This window comes from Syzygium oleosum, unplaced genomic scaffold, assembly GCF_021117445.2.
Source record: "Syzygium oleosum isolate NSW1041296 unplaced genomic scaffold, Sole_v2.1 Sole_v2.33, whole genome shotgun sequence".
NCBI classification, from domain to species: Eukaryota; Viridiplantae; Streptophyta; class Magnoliopsida; order Myrtales; family Myrtaceae; genus Syzygium; species Syzygium oleosum.
In genome coordinates, this window is record NW_026607517.1 from 1,111,694 (window position 1) to 1,129,952 (window position 18,259).

The following is an 18,259-nucleotide window of genomic DNA, read 5'->3' on the forward strand; positions in this document are numbered from 1 at the left end:
GTGGAAGCGTTAAGAAAGTGAGTCAGGAGATGTTAGATCTGGCTTCAGCAACAAGAATCCGCAGTAATTTTTTGAAGAGACCCTTCATGTAGGAAATACTCGCCTCGATCCGGGCCCAGTAAACCAACTTTGTAACAACTGTTGATCATATGGGTCTATGTGAGCGTCGTACTAGACAAAGGTGGAGGCAAAGATTTTTCTTATCGACAGATGTCCGATCTTCCGCACGATGTAAGTCAATTCAAAATCAGCTTTCTAGAAATCCCCCCTTTGCTACGTTGGCTTCGAATTTGAGGTGCATCCGTGCGCAATTCAATTTAGATTATTGGATCAAAATATAGAACCGGGTATACTGTTGGACCAATTTCAATAAAATAAAAAAAAAGACAACTGCTTAACCCAATTATAAGTAATTTTCTACGGTAGTAAGTAACTTATCACAAAAAAGTTACTCCGAGTAGTAATGTGGAAACTTCCATTTGATTAGGAAAGTTGATACCACACAATATGAACACTTGATACCATTTCTTCACCCGAGTTATGATATGTAACTTCCTTCATTTTGAGAGCAATTTTTCAGGTGTTTCTTGAACTACTCAATAATTAGGAACTCCCCGCTCTGATTAGTAACTTTTCATCTTAATAGTAAATATTAAATAATGGGTAACCATACTGAGTTAGTTTATATCTTTGATTAATAACTTTCTTATAGTAAATATTCCTACTAGTAATTTCTCTATTCGAGTAGCAAATCTGTATTAGGGAAAGTAATTTCCAACATATGTACGAGTTCGAACTTTTCAGAAATGATTAGGAGTTCCCAAAATTAGCTTAGAAGCAAATATAGAAAAGTAAGATCTAGACATGACCAGTAAATTTACCCATAGGAATGTGAATTTTCATTTGAAGAAGTAACAATTAATATACCTACAAGGAGCAACAGTCGGTAATAGTAAATTTTTCATCCTCCTCTGAGATTCTCTAATTTAGCATTGCTATCCGATCAATTGCGGATATCTAGAACAAATGCTCAAAGAACGATTTCGTAAAAAGAGAGAATGATGCGCAAACAGCAATATATTGCTCGTGGTGACTCACATATTAGCCGTTGCTAGCGAGGAAAAGTCCAAGTTCCTGGAGCTAACATCAGTCTCACCGCACTATGAAACAAAATCCAACATTATCAACAGGTCCTTCATGAAAATGGACAAAACCTCGCATCTTAAGATTGATCTGAAAGATTAGAAAGCGACTGTGCTCAAAAGGAAGAGCAGTGGATGAAGAAGTATCTAATACAAACTGCACAGGAGAGAATGCCCGTCCAACAAGTCCTCAAGTTCTCTTTTGACAATAAAATCAACACTTTATTTCTTAGGTCTACAAACTTTTTGTCTTCCCTGGCCACATCCACCTTCTGCAAGTCCCATCTATGCTTTAGCACATGGTTGTGCTAATCCAAGAGCTGCTCAAGTACCTGCAATACAGCCGCATGGCACTTGATGTGAGAACAACTATGGGCCAGGGCACCTCCAAAAAAAATGAGAAAGCAGGTTTCTATCTAAAATCGAGGGTCAAGTAGCCCTTAGAGTATCATCTTCATTTTCATTAGCATTTTCATGAAACACAGGCGATTTTAAAATTTTAAACCTGGCACCATAGCCGCACTTAGCCTTTCCAAATAAGCTTTTCATTGTCCAGTTCATACAAATGATTAGCATCTTAATGAATTATTGCTACGAATTAATCAGGAAAGCTCAAGGTTACGATGAAACATTAAAGGATCAACCTTTCAACCTGTAAGACTTTCTCACAACAAAATTGAACCAGAATGTAGTTATCATGTAGTGGATGTTTACTTTTGCCTTTTCTTCATTCAATTTTACCTCAATAAAGTTCAGGTTCTTCTTGAATCAAGGATCTACAGCACTTCTATTGTGATAAAAGATAACTTCCTAGAGGATGAAAATCTCACCAGGGCAATTACACATGAAGGAATGAGACATGTATATTCAACATCATCCATAAAGGAATGCAACCAGCGCAATAATTTTATAACAAACAAGAAGAAGCCTAAGCATTCAATGTCTCGATACATGGCCATAACCCAGGGCTGGTCAACAAATACATATATATATAGCTACCAGAGCATTAAGTACAGATAAATAAGCACATAGCATTGCACAATCTAATCTCCATAACCAGTAACCACTGAAAGTTTCAGGTTGGACAACTGTTAATGAACAGCTTATTTTTCTGAGCAAGGCACACTTCAGATATCCATAGATTTTAATCTGCTTCCAATCACAATAAATACTATTTCCCAGCGACATGCTTTTATTTTCTTCATAAGCAATCGGAGGGAAAGTGGGGGATATGGGAAATGAAACAAGACCACTTTTCCATTCCTCAACCAAGGTGAGTCTGTAGGTCAATATCATGAAAATTGCAAAATCTTCATAGGAAAGAAACAGCGCATTCAAAAAGAGAAGCACCTACAATTTTCAGAACCATTACTGTGCCTTTGCATGATTGAAAGTCCTTGTGCATCACCCATCTTTTCCATTCCACCCTACCAAACCCAATCCCTTTCTTATCAACTTGACACTTATCAAAGAGACTCTTAAGAAAGAACCATCATCTCATTTTTTGCGGCAATTACACAGTAGATGATGTTACCAACTTTCACCAAAGAACTAATAGTTTAGCAAAAAAAAAATAATTCAAAGACAAGAATTGAAAATTTCTTCCAATAATCCAATCGCAATGCGACCTAGATACAATGAGACTCACAAAGAAAATACTAGCGATCCTGACAAGTACGGCAGAAGGTACCGTGAGACAGCTCGCAGCATGCTCGCACGGCTACACTGAGGTGCGAGGTAAGCCTGGGAGTGCATTGTAGAGGCAGAAGAGACTGAGTGCACCCTAGTTCACCCATGCTCCTACTGAACAAAACGAAAGCAGCAAGAACACATTCAGCACTGCTCAACAAAGCATCACAAATCCACTGGACACGAACCAACGCATCGAAACCAGTAAAACGCCGCTCGCCTACACACATCGCTCGAAGCAGCGCTCCCACTATATACAAACAATTCAAAAGTCCGGCGATCCTCCGTCAAAGACAAAGCCTAATCTCTCAGATCAACTACTTCGCCCTATAAAGCGGAACCGAACGGTCTCGATCCTCAGTTTCTCGAGAATCGCAGGCCGCTAAAATTCAACCAAAAAGGACAGCATCTTCCACCGGAATCGCCGATCCCTAGTCCAGAACGGAAGGGGGGGAAATGTGACCTGGGAGCGGCGAAGGAGGGGCGGCGGCGAGACTGGAGGCGCGGGGAGGCCACGGGAGGCGGGCGGAGGAGGCGGGAGAGAGGCGGCGGCGACGAGCGGAACGGCGACGACGAAGCCCTCGCCGACGACATCAGGGAGCGAGACAGCGATCCGCAACGCCCGGCCATGGCTCAGATCCGGCGAGATGTGACGGCGGAGGGAGATGAAAACAAGACGAGGTTCTAGCGAGTAGCGAGGGTTTTGGATTCGGGCTTGTGTCAGGGTGTTGCGCAGGAGCAGGGTAGGCTCCGTGTGGGAATGGGCGGAGGGACGTCCGATTTGCTGTCGTCAATATCATGCGTGATGCTCGGATAGGCCCGACCCGAGTGTGGCGGTTCGGGCTTTTCAACGAAGGACCTCTCCGGAGCCCGCCCATTTTCCTTATTTGGGCCATTGGGGCCTGGGCCGGCCATAAGGCCCACGAATTCTTCAAGGCCCCTATGTTACATCTTTTTTAAATATGTGTTTGATGGAGTCTAATTTTTTAGAAGAATAATTAATCACGCAAATTGAGTTTGAGTCAACAATAACATCTATATTGATCTCAGCCGATAAACTTAAAAGATTTTGAGTTAATTTAAGAGTTACAACGGTTTGAAATAATATCTATATGAATTTGTGACGACACCCTATTTATTTCAGGATTAATCGGATATACTAATTATTTTTTCATTCAGTTTTTGAACGAATATAAGCATTATGAAGCATTTTACTCCATGTGGATAAGCTTAATCACTTATTGCATCTCCACCATTCGTTTTAGGAGTAAATCTACTCTTTTTCTATACATTTACACAACTTTCTTAAATTACGGCGAAACATAAAATTATCACATTTATATATTCAAGTCCATAGCAGGTCTTATATGATAATGCCCTCGATGTCATTTGTCTAAATTATCAATCGGGCTCTCGAGCTATATAGATGAGCTTCAAGAGATCTAAAACCGCACCTTGCCTGACAATGGATATCTTATTATTCAGTTTAGACTCAACGTGGAAACACTGTGTACAATGTAAGCTTTGTCCTAAAGCGAGGACGTCTTCAGGAGTCTCAACTGCCCATTGAATGTGTAGATTCTGCGAGATGCAATGTCTACTTTCACTGAAGTCCCCCTGTAGTGCAGCTTCTGAAGAGAGTTATGGCCCTCGGACCAAACATCGACTTCACGGAGGTCTCCGTCGCCCCAGCGGATGTCGACAGTGACCCCGCCGCGCGCCTTCAGCCCCTTCACCCGACCATCCCCCCATTTGTCCCGGGGTAGTGCGGGAAGCAAGTACAGATCCTTCACCGTGCTCTGCACGAGCATTTCCGCAACCGCCGCTATAAAGCTAGGAACAGATAAAGGAAACGCCGGTCACATGTAGTGGATGTCGGAGTTGTTGCTCTTCGCTGTCGTGATAAAGCGCAATGAGTTTCTCTTACCCGAAGTTAGCATCAATCTGGAAAGGAGGATGTGCAGCAAATAAGTTGCTATACAATCCTCCATGGAAGGACACCTCATGATCTGGATCCACCAAGGTAATCAAATGTTTGACCATCTGATAAGCATTCTCGCTGTCATGGAGACGTGCCCAGAGAGCGACTTTCCATGTTGTAGACCATCCTGGACCATCCTCTCCTGAACTCCATCGAAAAGAAGTTTAGAAACCATCTAGCCATCGCGAGCAGCATCAAAGCAGAAGAAAAGAACACGTCTGGTGATTGGGAATATTCCTGGAACCAATATTTATAACACAGATCTCGTGTAAAAGTAGAGCACTTGTGGCCCCGGAAAGATGACACGACATGCAAAGATTGAAGCAATAGTCCAGCCACTTAAGAAGCGCATACCTCTTTTATAGAGTGATTTCTTCGCAGCAGTGCAGAGATCAGGAGTTCCTTCCAAAGTCATTGTGTGCCCCGGAAACAGGCCAAACAGGTGCGAAAGATGACGATGTTGCACCTCTGGATCCTCAAAATCTAGGGCCTGCCTTCATAGACATTACTGTTTAGACCATAAAGAGCAGGCTGCTTTTGTACTTAGACGGATAAATCAGACCACTTGGTCGTAAGTTGAACTTGAGTAAGAACAGAAAAGCATTTAAGCCACCACATACCCATTCCATGATAGAACCATCCATGGCTATTGTTATTGGGCGAAGCCTTGTCTGAGCCTTCCGCACTTCATTGACTAGATCACTGTCGGTATACCCAAGAACCTGTTATTCAGAACTTAGTTATGAAGGTTTAAAAGCTGTGAACCAGCAGAAAGCTAAGCGTTTACGCCTGTTTTATGGATGTTGCTTCACCTCAGCAGCGGTAACAACTGCAGAGAACACTTCGTTTATGATCATCATGTCCATTGTTGTTGAGTAGCTCACACTAGCAACCCTTCCATCGGGAGCAATAAAGTTGTGTTCTGGAGATGTTGATGGGTTGGTTTCGAGATACCCATCAGGGCCTTCAATCAACCAGTCCAACAGGAAAGTTGCGCATCCTTCGAACAGAGGATATGCCTTGTTTTTAAGGAAGTCCTGTTTAATGTTGAGTATTGAAAGATTTTAGTGCATGCCTAACATATAGTGCAATCCCGTGCAAGTAAGAGAGAGTATGCACCTTGCAGAGCTACAGCATAAATACATGGCTGTTCGGGATTAAATAAACTATTTTTTTTTTCATTTGGAAAAATTTCAAAGATTTTAAAAGCAGGAGCTGCTTTCCTTTTTGTAGAAAACGACTATGCTCTCGGCTATTCATACATTCCAATCTGCAAAAGGAACAAACCAGAGAAATCTAGGAAAGGGCCAAAAATCTATTTGAAACCGAAAGATGCACCAGGCCAGAACTTCTGCTTTGTCCTGACTCAGACTCTAGGCTAACGCTATCTATTGTCAAACTCTACTTTCTTGCAAGAGGTGGCAAACTTTTCTAGAAAGAAGAAACAAAGAAATGAAAGAAAGCTTTAGAGCATACATGCTTGAGATCCATGTCAGGACTCGCAAGAAAGGAAGATGATAAAGCAGAAAAATAGGTCAATCAAACAGAGGCATCAGAACTACCTTGTCCATTGTATACATATAGTGCTCCCAGAGATGTGTGCAAAGCCATGCGCCACCCATTGGCCACATTGCAGACTTAACCTTACCTGGAATTGGTGATGACTTGGCCCATATGTCAGTTTGGTGATGTACAACCCAACCTCTTGCTTCATAGTTAACCTGTAACATTCTCTAACAAGGTAAGAGGAGATTCTTTTACGTCTAGTGTTCAACAACAGCTAGTTCATGGTCAAACTGATTGTTGTACAACTGAAAATTTGAATATGCTTAATATTCTCCAAATTCAGAATGAGATTAGAAAAATCAAAGAGATCAAAGGATTGAGAAAGACGTCATGTGTTCTCCTTTGCACCTGAGCAGTTCTTATCACCTAATGTACAACCATAACATTTGCGATGGAGTGGTCCACCTCGCATTGTTGTGGAAACCAAAAAGCATCATCCGGAAAATTTACATCCTCATTATCTTATCTCACAATTCTCCTAGTCCATTACTTGAAATTCGCAGACAGAATGCATAGTGGTAATGATAGTGGCTCCTGAAGAGTGAAATTACTTGCTTTCATTTTCTAGAAAACTGACAGACAAATACAAATCATTCGTTAATCTAGATCTTGCAGAACCATTAAAGTTGAATTCTCACCTCTGCAGTTTTACTCCCATTGATGGACAAAGGGGAAAGAAAATCAAACAAAGGCTCCTGGCACTCAGCAAGATTGCAGGGAAGGCAAGGCCAATAGTTCATCTGAAGATTGATGTTCAAGTGAGGAGCGCAACTGAGCAAAAGGAGGGGGTTCAGTCAGTGGCTGTCCAAACAAAGCGTTCCAAAACGTAGATGCAAGCACATTTTATGATCAGCATCCTGCATCAGAGAATTACTATCGATCGGATACTATCAACAGCGCTGTACAAGCTTTCCATACAACAAGAAGAATTTGAAGTGATATCTACTTAATGTACTCCGTTTCTTTTTACATCTTCCGCTCTCTTTGCATGTAGCGGGATGAACACTGGAGCACTGAAACATTTAAAGTAACTGGGGACTATGAGTAAACAAACGACATAAATGATCCAATATCAAAAGTAACGCCCAGAAAAAGGAACTCAAACTCTAATGCAAATATGGGAGATTCCGCTCTGCATATAGCAGAAAAAATTATAACAAATTAAGCTAATCATGCTCAAGCTCTCCCAACCTTACTATCCTAGAAGCCACATTTGCTGAAGAGGAAAAAACCACAATTAGAAATGTCGCCTAAAGCATCGAGAAAGCACGGCATCGTCATTTTAGTTTACAATCGACACAAATTCCAAAGATATGTCTAGAGTTGAACACAATCGAAGGGCGATGAGATCAATGCAGAATGTATGGAGGGTGGAGGAATGGAAGATGAGAGAGGAGAATGAAGAGCATTTGGAAAGAGATGAGATCACAAACATACTCCCAATCTGGTGCAATATCCTTGTTCCAGATTCCTTGTAGATTTGACACCTGGGTTCCAGGCCTCGAGCAAGAAATAAGTAAATAACAACCGAAATGGAATAACAACTCCAGAAAAGAAGGATCTTCATCAATTGCAAAAGACCTAATCCTATCAGCAGTAGATATTCTACCATTGCCGCTCCCCTTATTGTATAGACAAGTCACTGAAGAAGGTTCACCAGTATCTGGAGACGCGAATCCTGTGGCACTGGTAGAGCTGGAACTTTTCTTAAGATTAAGTGAAACACGTTGGAAAAGGTTCTGGTAGTCACTTAAATGGCGTGCATAGAGCTCAGAGTATGAAAGGTTTCTTATTGTTTTCAGCGCACTGACTGCATCTGCGGTGGGATCCTTTTTAGAATCTGAAGGATCTACTAGAGGTCCGTCAAACGAAGAAACAGCCACTAAGCGCAGAATAGCCCAATCTGAACCCTCAACCTTCAATTTTTTGTCATCCAAGACACTTATTATGCCAATGTCATCACTAATCTTTAGATCAAGAATGGCACAAAACTGTATTCCCTTGGGAGCATTATCATTTGCTCCTGGTGGAATTCTTTTACCAGGACAAGCCCCCTCTAAGATAATTTGGTTACTGCCCTTGACATAGGAGTGATGGTGTAGCTGGCTACCTAGAGACAATGTAAACGAAAGAAATCCTGATTTGCTTGCAGATATTTTCATCACAATAACTTGGTCAGGGTAAGATGAAAAGTACTCCCTTGAGAATTGTACATTGCCTACAGAATATCCAACTCTCACGGTAGCAGTGTTCAAGTCTAGTTCCCTGCTATATGTTTCTTCAGCATATGTAAGATGGAGATCATCAAACTCCAGCTTGAGGTCCCCAAGGAGTTGGTAAACCTACATCATAACTGAAAGAGGTTAGAGGAGGGTGAAACTGTAAACAGAATGCTTTGTTTTCCCTTGCGATTGCTGACCAGAGGAGAGGAGCTTCAAAATGAGAAATACAATGAGTAGAAAATCTGATGTATACTAAACTAACATGTCTGAAGAAAGGAATACAGGAATGATGATCAATTTGCATTGAGAGAGAAATGCTAGAAGATTTAGTCTTTGAGAAGTAGCTAATGTACTTAACCACAACATATTTCAGCACCTGATGAGTAGCCGCATCCTTTAAACACTTAGGCCATAGAAGGGCCCATTATTATGACTACGAGCTGATTCCAGCATGCCCGGTTCAGTTGAGAATCAGGATACCCCACAAATCAGGCATCTTGATTTCAATCTTAATTCATTGATAAGCAAATAAGCGAGCAAATTAATATGATAAATTCATGGATACGTGGGCTTGCTAAGTCTAAGGATTGATAATGTGTATCCCATCACCTGACACAGCCAACACCCAATTAAGCTCACAGAAACCATAAATCATGAAACCAATACATGGTACAAACAATTCATCTTCTCAATATGGAAATAAAGTAAAATTCATGCCTAAAGTAGATAAAGACACATACTTCAGATGGATTTCCTAACATATTGACAGCTGCTGCAGAAGCATCAGCATATTCACCGTCATCCACGAGCTTCCTGACCTCCACCATAGCCGCTGGTACATTAGGATTAGTGTAGTTGCCCGGAATCCCAGTCCAGAGAGTATCCTCTACGCAAAAGTTAAACATTCAATCAGATTGATGTATGTCCGTGCAATAAACTTTAGCGAGTTATGATAGGTATACTAAACCGCTAAATTGCAGTTGACCCTTTAAATAAGTGGGTCATATACAACGTCAAAAGTCTACACATCACTTATTAAGCCAATTTAGTAAATTGGTCTTGGTACACCTAGAATTGTTCAACATTAGCTGGCTTCAAACTTTCACCACTCCGACAACCTGGAAGAAAACGACTTTCCGTTGTTCTTCGGTTTCCAAAAGAAACTGCTTCCTCATTTGACGAATTCATCAGAAGAGAGGAGAAGAGTGATTCACCGTTGAGTTGGAGAAATTCTGAGGCAACGCCACCCCACACCATGGCTCCGAGCCTGCCATTGCCGATCGGAGCAGCATCAGTGAAGTACTTGGCGGGCCCACTGAACGTCACTTTCAACGGCTCAGAATCGTCTGCTCGCTCCATCAAGATCACGTCCTTTTCTCTCCTTAATTGCTTACCGTTGCAGAGGAATGAAAGAAGTGTCAATGACGTGGGCAGATGAAGTGAATTAGTGAGCTCTAATGAGAAGGCTCTCAAACGGCCATGCATGTATAAACGAGAGAGATGAGTCGGATCATCGTGTCTTGGAGCGAGTTCAAGTGTAATGATCGGCAGAAAAGATTCTGAGAACAGATGCTCGTGAGGAGGAGGAAAATGACCGGTTGTTGCTTATATTTGGACGTTACTGCCGTGCATACAAAGTTTAATTATGCCTGTTGATGCGAGCAAGAAGCAGAAGAAGATTCTGAATATACTCATTCTATGAAAGAATGATGCGGTGTGGTGGACAAAATTAAGATCACGGTGTTACAACTGTACCAAAGCTTGAATCCTTTTGCGGCATTGCCCAGATCGTCGAAGTTATTTATTTTTTCTCTGACTCGGAACAGAAGCCTTGCTTCAGCTTGCTGTTTGCACTCTAAAGGGTTCAATTCGTGATTAGAGGACCATCTCGGTTTTAAGCGTTTTCGAAGGAATACACGCAATGTATTTACGGATAGAGCAGCGATGACCCTTTTGTCATAGGCACCGTGAAGCCAACGACTCTGCTGATCAGCTTCCCAAGCATGGAAGGGACCAAACTGGGTTCCTGATAGATGAATTACAGATGCTGTTGTTTTACAATGATGAAAACTCTCTGGCCCTGGAACCGTTGTATGCAGAGTCTAGGCCAATTCTTGTGTTGTTATAGAAACATAACCTTGGATGACACAGAAACAAAAGCACTTTCAGAGCGTGAATACTTGGAAAAAGTATCAGAAGTGACTTCAAAAAATTTAAGAATGATAAGCGTGAATTATAATTGTAACCGACAGACTTCTCAAGCAAACTTCTAACAAAGGATCTTATTTTTGCTTCTCATGCCTCTTGAAGATTCTCTTGCACAATCCCAACCAACAAAATGCTTTGGAGCAAACTAGAATGGCATGAGTAGAGTAAATCTGAAAATTACTTGGTAGTCAGGTCACATTACCATGTAAGGTTGAGAGAACTCAAAAGCAACAACAGCTAAATAAAAGTTGCGCAAAAAGAAAGGATGGTCCCAAACTTTCATAGGTTCCTAACATCCTCCTTTCTAATTTTTTCTTATGTTGGGAAGACATGACACGTAAAGCGTCCTAAACGGAGCATGTCTTCATGAGTCTCAACTGTCCATTGAATGTGTAGACTCTATGAGATGCAATATCTACTGTCACTGAAGTTCCCTTATAGTGCAACTTGTGAAGAGAGATCCGGTCCTTTGACCAAACATCAACTTCATTGAGGTCTCCCTCACTCCAGCGGATGTTGACCGTGACCCCTCCGCGCGCTTTCAGTCCCTTCACCGAACCATTCCCCCATTTGTCCCAGGGAAGAGCAGGAAGCAAGTACAAATCCTTAGCAGTGCTCTGCACGAGCATTTCCGCAACCGCTGCTATAAAACTGACCCAAGATGAAAGGTAAAAACCGGATTAAGTAATGTTTCCAATTCCCATACTCCTTCATTGCCGTTACTTATGTATCAAAAATAGTTCATTCACTGGAAAGGTAGAATATTAAGAAGAAATATCCACAAAGGAACTTGGAAGAATCTCTTCTAGAGTCGACTCAAAGTAAGAAAATTGTCATATGAACTCTATGGGAGATAGGCAAAAGATAAAACTCTTTCAAGTCACATAAATTAAATATCAGATTGTTAAACATCACGTAGTTAATTCATTTTGCATCTAAAATTTAACGTCCAAGAAAATGCAGTCAAACAGTGCAAGCACTGAGAGACATACACGTAACTTTCAATATTCACAACGTACAAATCGAAATCTTTCTTTAGAATGTCCAATGGGACTAATGGCATATATGAAGTTCAATTTTGAGGCAGTCACAATCATATTCCCGAGTTCCAATTTGAGAAACATTGTTGTTGAAGAAGAGATGATTGAAAATCAAAGGCTTTTTTCAATAATTCACTTCATATACTAGTCCTGAGAGATTGTGTTCACACCACACTCATTCCCTATAGAAAACATATAATATCTTCTTACCCAAAGTTAGCATCAATCTGGAAAGGAGGATGTGCAGCAAATAAGTTACTGTATAATCCTCCATGGAAGGACACCTCATGATGTGGATCCACCAAGGTAATCAAATGCTTGACCATCCGATACGCATGCTCGCTGCTATGGAGTCGTGCCCAGAGAGCGGTTTTCCATGTTGTAGACCATCCTGGACCATCCTCTCCTGAACCAATCACAAAAATGTCAGAAAACCATTCAACTATCTCACTAGCAGCATAGCAGTATAAGAGTTCCAAGATGAAGCCCACTACAGACTCTCATTTAATCCGAGCTTATGAAAGATGCAGCACAGAAATTGTGCTAGCCTGATCTTTATTACTGTCACATAATAATCAAATAAACAACTGTTGTATAGACAAAGAAAGATGTCCAATGAATAAGCATATTCCTCAGACCAATATTTGCATTTAAAATGGTGTGTAAAGCATTCGCCAACCGCCTCCCCCTCCCCCCGCACCAAAAAAAAAAAAAAAAAACCACTCCCGCAGCCCCCCCAGACAATCAAGCACACAAATCTTAAATAATGATCCGACCACAAGAAGCCGACCTCTTTTGTAGAGGGATTTCTCTGCAGCAGTACAGAGATCAGGAGTGAGTTCCAAAGTTATTGTGTGTCCCGGAAACAGGCCAAAAAGGTGAGAAAGATGACGATGATGCACTTCCGGATCCTTGAAATCTAATGCCTGCCTTCACAGGAAGTACTGGTTAGACCACAAAGATAGGCAGCCTTTGTACTGAAAAAGAAAAATTACAACGATTGTTCTTGAGCTGAACTTGAGGAAGAGTAGAAAGCATTTAAGCCACCACATACCCATTCCATGATAGAACCATCCATGGCTCTTTTAATTGGACGAAGCCTCGTCTGAGCCTTCCGCACTTTATTGACAAGATCACTATTAGTATACCCTAGAACCTGTTATTCAGAACTTCATTACAAAGGTATAAAAGCTATGAAGCAGGAGAAAGCTAAATTTTTCTGCCTATTTGGATGAGGCTTCACCTCAGCAGCAGCAGCAACTCCAGAGAACACTTCCTTTATGATTGCCATGTCCATTGTTGTTGAGTAGCTCACACTAGCAGGCTTACCATCAGGAGCAATAAAGCGATGCTCTGGAGATGTTGATGGGTTGGTTTCAAGGTATCCATCAGGGCCTTCAATCAACCAGTCCAACAGGAACTGTGCACATCCTTCCAACAAAGGATAAGCCTTGTTCCTGAGAAACTCCTGCTTAATATCAAGCATCGGAAATTTTCAGTGCATACCTAACAATTAGTGCCTCTGATATAAGCAGAGAGAAATGCACATTGCAGAGCTACGGAATAAATACGTGGCTGTTCAAGATAAAACAAGAGACTTTCTTTAGATTTTCGAAGATGATAGTTGCTTTTCCAATTTGTGCAGAACAGCTATCATGTCAGTTCTGGATAAAAAAACTCCGATCTGAAAAAGGAATAGCTAGAGGATGCTAGAAAAGGGCCTAAAAGTCAATATGAAGCTGAAAAATTCGAAGGCCAGAACTTATGCTTAGGCTTGACTCACACTCTAGGCTAATGCTATCTATTGCAATCTCTCATACTGCAAAGGGGAGGCAACTGTTGGGAATCTAAAGAAAAAGAAAGAAAGAAAGAAATCAACGAAAGCTTCAGAACACAAAGCTTGAGATAGCATAGTGACCTCTCAGAAACTTTCTAATGCCATCAGGTCAAAGAATCTCTCTGCAATTTAATGCAATTACGTGATATAAGCATAGACCCATTTCTGCCTAGCAGGAAAGGAAGACGATAAATCAGAAAAAAGATTTCCACCGAACATGGCGGCATTGGAACTACCTTGTCCATTGTATATTTATAGTGCTCCCAGAGATGCGTGCAAAGCCATGCGCCACCCATTGCCCACATTGCCCACACAACTTCACCTGAAACTGGCGATGACTTTGCCCATATGTCAGTTTTATGGTGTACAACCCAACCTCTTGCCCCATAGTTAACCTGTAGCATTCTCTGACAAGGTAAGAGAGGATTTTATTTTGATTTGCAGTCAACAGCAATCAGCTAGTACATGGTTAAACTGATTCTTTTACCACTGAAAATACGAAATAATTTTCTCAGAATTGAGGAAGGGGTTAGAATTAGAAAATCAAAGAGATTGAAGGATCAAGACAGACAGCATGTGTTCCGTTTTGCATGCGATTGCATCTTATCATGCAAGCAGAACTTTTGCATTGGAATGGTCCACCAAGCATTGTTTTGGAAACTCAAATTTTCTTTTCTGCTGTAATCTACCTCACCAAAAAGAATGGAACCCTTCAAACATCTGGAAAACTTATGGACTCATCATCTTATCTCATAATTCTCCGAGTCCATGTGCTTAAAACTTTCGAACAGAATGGCTTGTGGCACAGATGATATTGACTCCCAAAGAGTGAAACTACTTGCTTTCATTTTCAAGATATCCGACAGATAGATATAAACTCTGCGATCACAAAATGTAGATTCTTGCAGAACCATTAAAGTTGAATACTCACTTCTGCAGTTTTACACCCATTCACTGATAAAGAGGAAAGAAAATCAAACAAAGCCTCCTGGCACTCAGCAAGATTGCAGGGAAGGCAAGGCCAATAGTTCATTTCGAGATTGATGTTCATGTGAGGAGCGGAACTGAGCAAAAGGAGGGGATTCAGTCAGTGACTGTCCACACACAGATTCCCTAAAAGTAGCTGCAAGCACATCATATTAACAGCATACTGGATTAGAGAAGTACTATCAATCGGAATCCATCCGCGATACTATACATGCTGCTCGTTGACAAGCATTTGAAGTAATATCTCCTACATGCAATCTATTTCTTTTTTCATCTTCCTCTCTGTTTGCATCATAATCTAGAGTGACATGATCAGAAAGATACGCATGGCGATGACAAGAACACAGCAGAATGAATTAAGGGTGGAAAAAAACTAAACAAAAGAAAGTGAAAGTAACAAACCGCATAGGATAATTAGTTAGACTTATATATGAAAAGTAGAGACATGGTTAGAAAGAAAAGCATTCGGAAGAAAATGAGATCACAAAACATACTCCCATTTTGGTGCAATATCCTTGTTCCAAATTCCTTGTAGATTTGCCACCTGGGTTCCAGGCCTTGAGCAAGATATAAGTAAATAACGACCAAATTGGAATAACAACTCCACCAGAAAAGGATCTTCATCAATTGCAAAAGACCTAATCCTATCAGCAGTAGATATTTTACCACTCTCATTCCCCTTATTACATAGATCAGTAATTGAAGAAGGTTCACCGGTCGCAAGAGACGCATATCCCATGGCATTAGGAGAGCTGGAACTTTTCCTTAACTTAAGTGAAACACGTTGGAAAAGGTTCTGGTAGTCACTCAAATGGCGTGCATAGAGCTCCGAGTATGAAAGATTTCGTATTGATTTTAGCGCATGAACTGCATCTGCAGTGGGATCCTTTTTAGAATCTGAAGGGTCTGTTAGAGGTCCATCAAACGAAGAAGAAGCCACTAGGCGCAGAATAGCCCAGTCTGAGCCCTCAACTTTCAATTTTTTGTCATCCAAGATACTTATCATGCCATTCTCTTCACTAATCTTTAGATCAAGAATGCCGCAAAACTGAATTCCCTTGGGATCATTATCATTTACTTCTGGTGGAATTCTTTTACCAGGACAAGAACCCTCCATAAAAATTTGGTTACTTCCTTTGACGTATGAATGATGGTGTAACTGGCTATCTAGAGACACTGTAAATGAAACAAATCCTGATTTGCTTGCAGATATTTTCATCACAATAACTTGGTCAGGATAAGATGAAAAATACTCCCTGAAGAATCCTACGTCACCTACAGAATATCCAACTCTCACAGTAGCAGTATCCAAATCTAGTTCCCTGCTATATGTTTGTTCAGCGTATGTAAGATGGAGATCATCAAAATCAAGCTTGAGGTCCCCAAGAAGTTGGTAAGCCTACATCAACATTGAAAAGGTTAGAGGGGGATCGTTGAAAATATGTAATGAGTAAAAAACATTAATATGATCTTGTATGGAGAAAAAAAAGTAAAGGTATAACAATTAGCCTGCAGACAGAGACAAATGCCAGAAGATCAGTATAAAGAACTCGCTAATATGCAATCGGTAACATATTTCAGAACCTGATATGTAGCTGCAGCTACATTTCCTTTTGATCCACAGGCCATGGAAGGGCCACATTGTCTTAACTCAATGCTGATTGCAGCATGCATAGTTTGGTTGAGTATAAAGGGATGAAATTCAACTTTGATCAATAATACAACAGAGGAGACTCATCATTATGCGTTTTTCTTGCAAAATCATGTCAAGGGGCCACAATCAACCAGTGATGTTGATCGCACTCTTAATTCATGGAAAAACAACTATGAGAGTAACTTAGGTAAGATAAATTCATGAATACGTGAACTTGCTAAGTCTAAATTCTGATAGAAGTGTATCCTATCACGTGACATCACAAATACCTAACTAAGCTCACAGACACCATAAATCAGGAAAATTAATGGTGGTACAAGCACAACATTGGAGCAACATGAAAATAAAGATCATCATTAAAGTAGATAGAGAGTACTTCAGAAAGATTTCCTAGCAAATTGACTGCTGCTGAAGTAGCATCAGCATATTCACCATCATCCACAAGCTTCCTAACATCTGCTAACGCTGCTGGTACTTTAGGATCAGTGTAATTCCCCGGTGTCCCAGTCCAGAGAGTATCCTCTACACAAAAGTCAACATTCAATCAGCATGATGTACGCGTGTATCAAACTTTAGCAGGCGCATGAGCTGACCAATCAATCAGACTCCAGTCTTTGTTTCTACATCACGAGACACTTACAATCTGTACATTAGGACAATTAGCTTCACAATCGGTATAGACTACGGGGACAACGCCAGACTCAATCAACCCAAGAATTGACAAACCAAGTAAAGAATGCCAATCTCAGAAGTCGCAAATTCCCGTGAGTTTGACAAGAAAGCACTAATGAACCTCTCCTCCAAGCCTCAACGATGACTGTACTGAGTACCTGCCGAACATCAGGCCTTACCAGAAAAAGAAAAAAAATTTCTCAGTGAACTGTCTTGCTGAGATAGGACTGTCTAGGATTTCCTAAAGGGTGTCCCGAAGTACTTGCAAAGCAATCAAACACCAAAAAGTTGCAATTTTAAATGAGGTAAAAATCGAAGCTTTCTTGTTCCCTCGGCATTACGCGACCCTTCTAAAATTGGTAATCGGCATATAAAGTTCATTTCTACGGGAACAAGAAGGCCGATAGCTTCACCCGTACCAAAAGAGAAAAACTTTCTCAGAGCCTCTACAACCCAGTTCGCGCGAGAAGAATTGCAGAGGGAAAGGAGAGACGGGTGGTTCACCGTTGAGCTGGAGAAGCTCCGAGGCCACGCCACCCCACACCATGGCTCCGAGCCTGCCATTGCCGATCGGAGCAGCGTCGGTGAAGTCCTTGGCCGGCCCACCGAAAGTGACCTTCAATGGCTCAGGCTCGTCCGTCCGCTCCATCAAGATCGGGCCTTTCTTGCTCGGCCCTCCGGTCGCAGAAGAGCGAGCGCTAGTCGAGGAGTGTCGACGAGGCGACCGTCGGATACGAAGCACGTGAAACTTCTCTTGCGCCTTCGGACGAGAAGGAGCACTTCATCGTCCTGAAGAAGCTTCATGCAATGATTGACCAGACAAGACGCGATCGGACAAAAGTCTCGCCAGAGGAGGACGATGACCGTTTGTCGGAGCACCCATTTGGACGAATCCGATCCAATGGATATGGAAAGTGTCGAGATTAAATGAAAATATCAAATATTATTATTTTATTAATTTAAGTTCAGAAATAATATTCAACATTTCTATATAGTTCAGAGAATAAATCGAACATGTATCAAAAGTTTGTGAATCACATTAAATAAATTAAAAATTTAAGAACTCAATTACTCATTAGGTTATTAGGTTAAAGTTTGAAGATCATTTACATCATTTTCCCTCATTCCCTGAACTGAATGCTTATCAATAAAAAATTGTCATGAAATGACTTTCAATTACTTATCCGTAGTTAATTGGCCTGGAATATTTTCCAGCGCAACGGTCGATGCAGAGACAAAGAAGAAGCCACCACTCCGGTAC

The 18,259-nt window shown here is 41.2% G+C and overlaps 3 protein-coding genes across 9 annotated transcripts; all 3 read right to left on the reverse strand.

Moving 5' to 3' along the window:
• Positions 1 to 1,194: 1,194 nt before the first annotated feature.
• LOC115692708 (uncharacterized) lies at positions 1,195 to 3,461 on the reverse strand. Of its 4 annotated transcripts, none has more exons than XR_004007135.2 (4): positions 3,295 to 3,461; positions 2,791 to 2,945; positions 2,497 to 2,569; positions 1,195 to 1,474 (listed from the first exon to the last, which is right to left on the reverse strand). XR_004007135.2 is itself a non-coding variant. In XM_056304961.1 (3 exons), exons 1-3 carry the CDS (start codon positions 3,459 to 3,461, stop codon positions 1,467 to 1,469), a joined length of 288 nt encoding a protein of 95 aa, XP_056160936.1. In that variant the 3' UTR covers positions 1,195 to 1,466. The 4 variants fall into 4 exon arrangements, 2 of the variants coding, with proteins under 2 accessions (XP_056160936.1, XP_030475514.1); XR_004007136.2 differs by having other exon boundaries at positions 2,493 to 2,569; XM_056304961.1 differs by lacking the exon at positions 2,497 to 2,569 and having other exon boundaries at positions 1,195 to 1,470; positions 2,829 to 2,945.
• Positions 3,462 to 4,150: 689 nt separating this feature from the next.
• Positions 4,151 to 10,821, reverse strand: LOC115692725 (alpha-L-fucosidase 2-like). Its single transcript, XM_030619675.2, has 10 exons — positions 9,815 to 10,821; positions 9,341 to 9,486; positions 7,816 to 8,720; positions 7,017 to 7,149; positions 6,375 to 6,533; positions 5,625 to 5,849; positions 5,433 to 5,534; positions 5,167 to 5,302; positions 4,759 to 4,954; positions 4,151 to 4,664 (listed from the first exon to the last, which is right to left on the reverse strand). Exons 1-10 carry the CDS (start codon positions 10,083 to 10,085, stop codon positions 4,361 to 4,363), a joined length of 2,577 nt encoding a protein of 858 aa, XP_030475535.2. The 5' UTR covers positions 10,086 to 10,821; the 3' UTR covers positions 4,151 to 4,360.
• Positions 10,822 to 10,964: 143 nt separating this feature from the next.
• On the reverse strand, positions 10,965 to 17,893 carry LOC115692724 (alpha-L-fucosidase 2-like). Of its 4 annotated transcripts, none has more exons than XM_056304930.1 (10): positions 17,418 to 17,893; positions 16,703 to 16,848; positions 15,167 to 16,071; positions 14,617 to 14,749; positions 13,922 to 14,092; positions 13,092 to 13,316; positions 12,903 to 13,004; positions 12,639 to 12,774; positions 12,059 to 12,254; positions 10,965 to 11,459 (listed from the first exon to the last, which is right to left on the reverse strand). In XM_056304930.1, exons 1-10 carry the CDS (start codon positions 17,560 to 17,562, stop codon positions 11,156 to 11,158), a joined length of 2,463 nt encoding a protein of 820 aa, XP_056160905.1. In that variant the 5' UTR covers positions 17,563 to 17,893; the 3' UTR covers positions 10,965 to 11,155. The 4 variants fall into 4 exon arrangements, with proteins under 4 accessions (XP_056160905.1, XP_056160904.1, XP_030475534.2 ...); XM_056304929.1 differs by having other exon boundaries at positions 17,503 to 17,892; XM_030619674.2 differs by having other exon boundaries at positions 13,922 to 14,080; positions 17,503 to 17,891.
• Positions 17,894 to 18,259: the final 366 nt, after the last annotated feature.

Excerpts from the sequence above, each read along its gene's own strand:
- LOC115692708 (XM_030619654.2), bottom strand. The coding sequence starts at position 3,461 with ATGGCCGGGCGTTGCGGATCGCTGTCTCGCTCCCTGATGTCGTCGGCG. Across the intron at positions 2,946-3,294 it reads CCCTCCTTCGCCGCTCCCAG|TAGGAGCATGGGTGAACTAG; the intron begins GTCACATTTCCC and ends CGTTTTGTTCAG.
- LOC115692724 (XM_056304930.1), bottom strand. The coding sequence starts at position 17,562 with ATGGCAGGCTCGGAGCCATGGTGTGGGGTGGCGTGGCCTCGGAGCTTC. Across the intron at positions 14,750-15,166 it reads GATATTGCACCAAAATGGGA|TTCCGCTCCTCACATGAACA; the intron begins GTATGTTTTGTG and ends CCTTTTGCTCAG. Across the intron at positions 11,460-12,058 it reads CAGATTGATGCTAACTTTGG|TTTTATAGCAGCGGTTGCGG; the intron begins GTAAGAAGATAT and ends ATCTTGGGTCAG.
- LOC115692725 (XM_030619675.2), bottom strand. The coding sequence starts at position 10,085 with ATGCATGGCCGTTTGAGAGCCTTCTCATTAGAGCTCACTAATTCACTT. Across the intron at positions 9,487-9,814 it reads AGAATTTCTCCAACTCAACG|AGGATACTCTCTGGACTGGG; the intron begins GTGAATCACTCT and ends ACTTTTGCGTAG. Across the intron at positions 7,150-7,815 it reads GATATTGCACCAGATTGGGA|TTGCGCTCCTCACTTGAACA; the intron begins GTATGTTTGTGA and ends CCTTTTGCTCAG.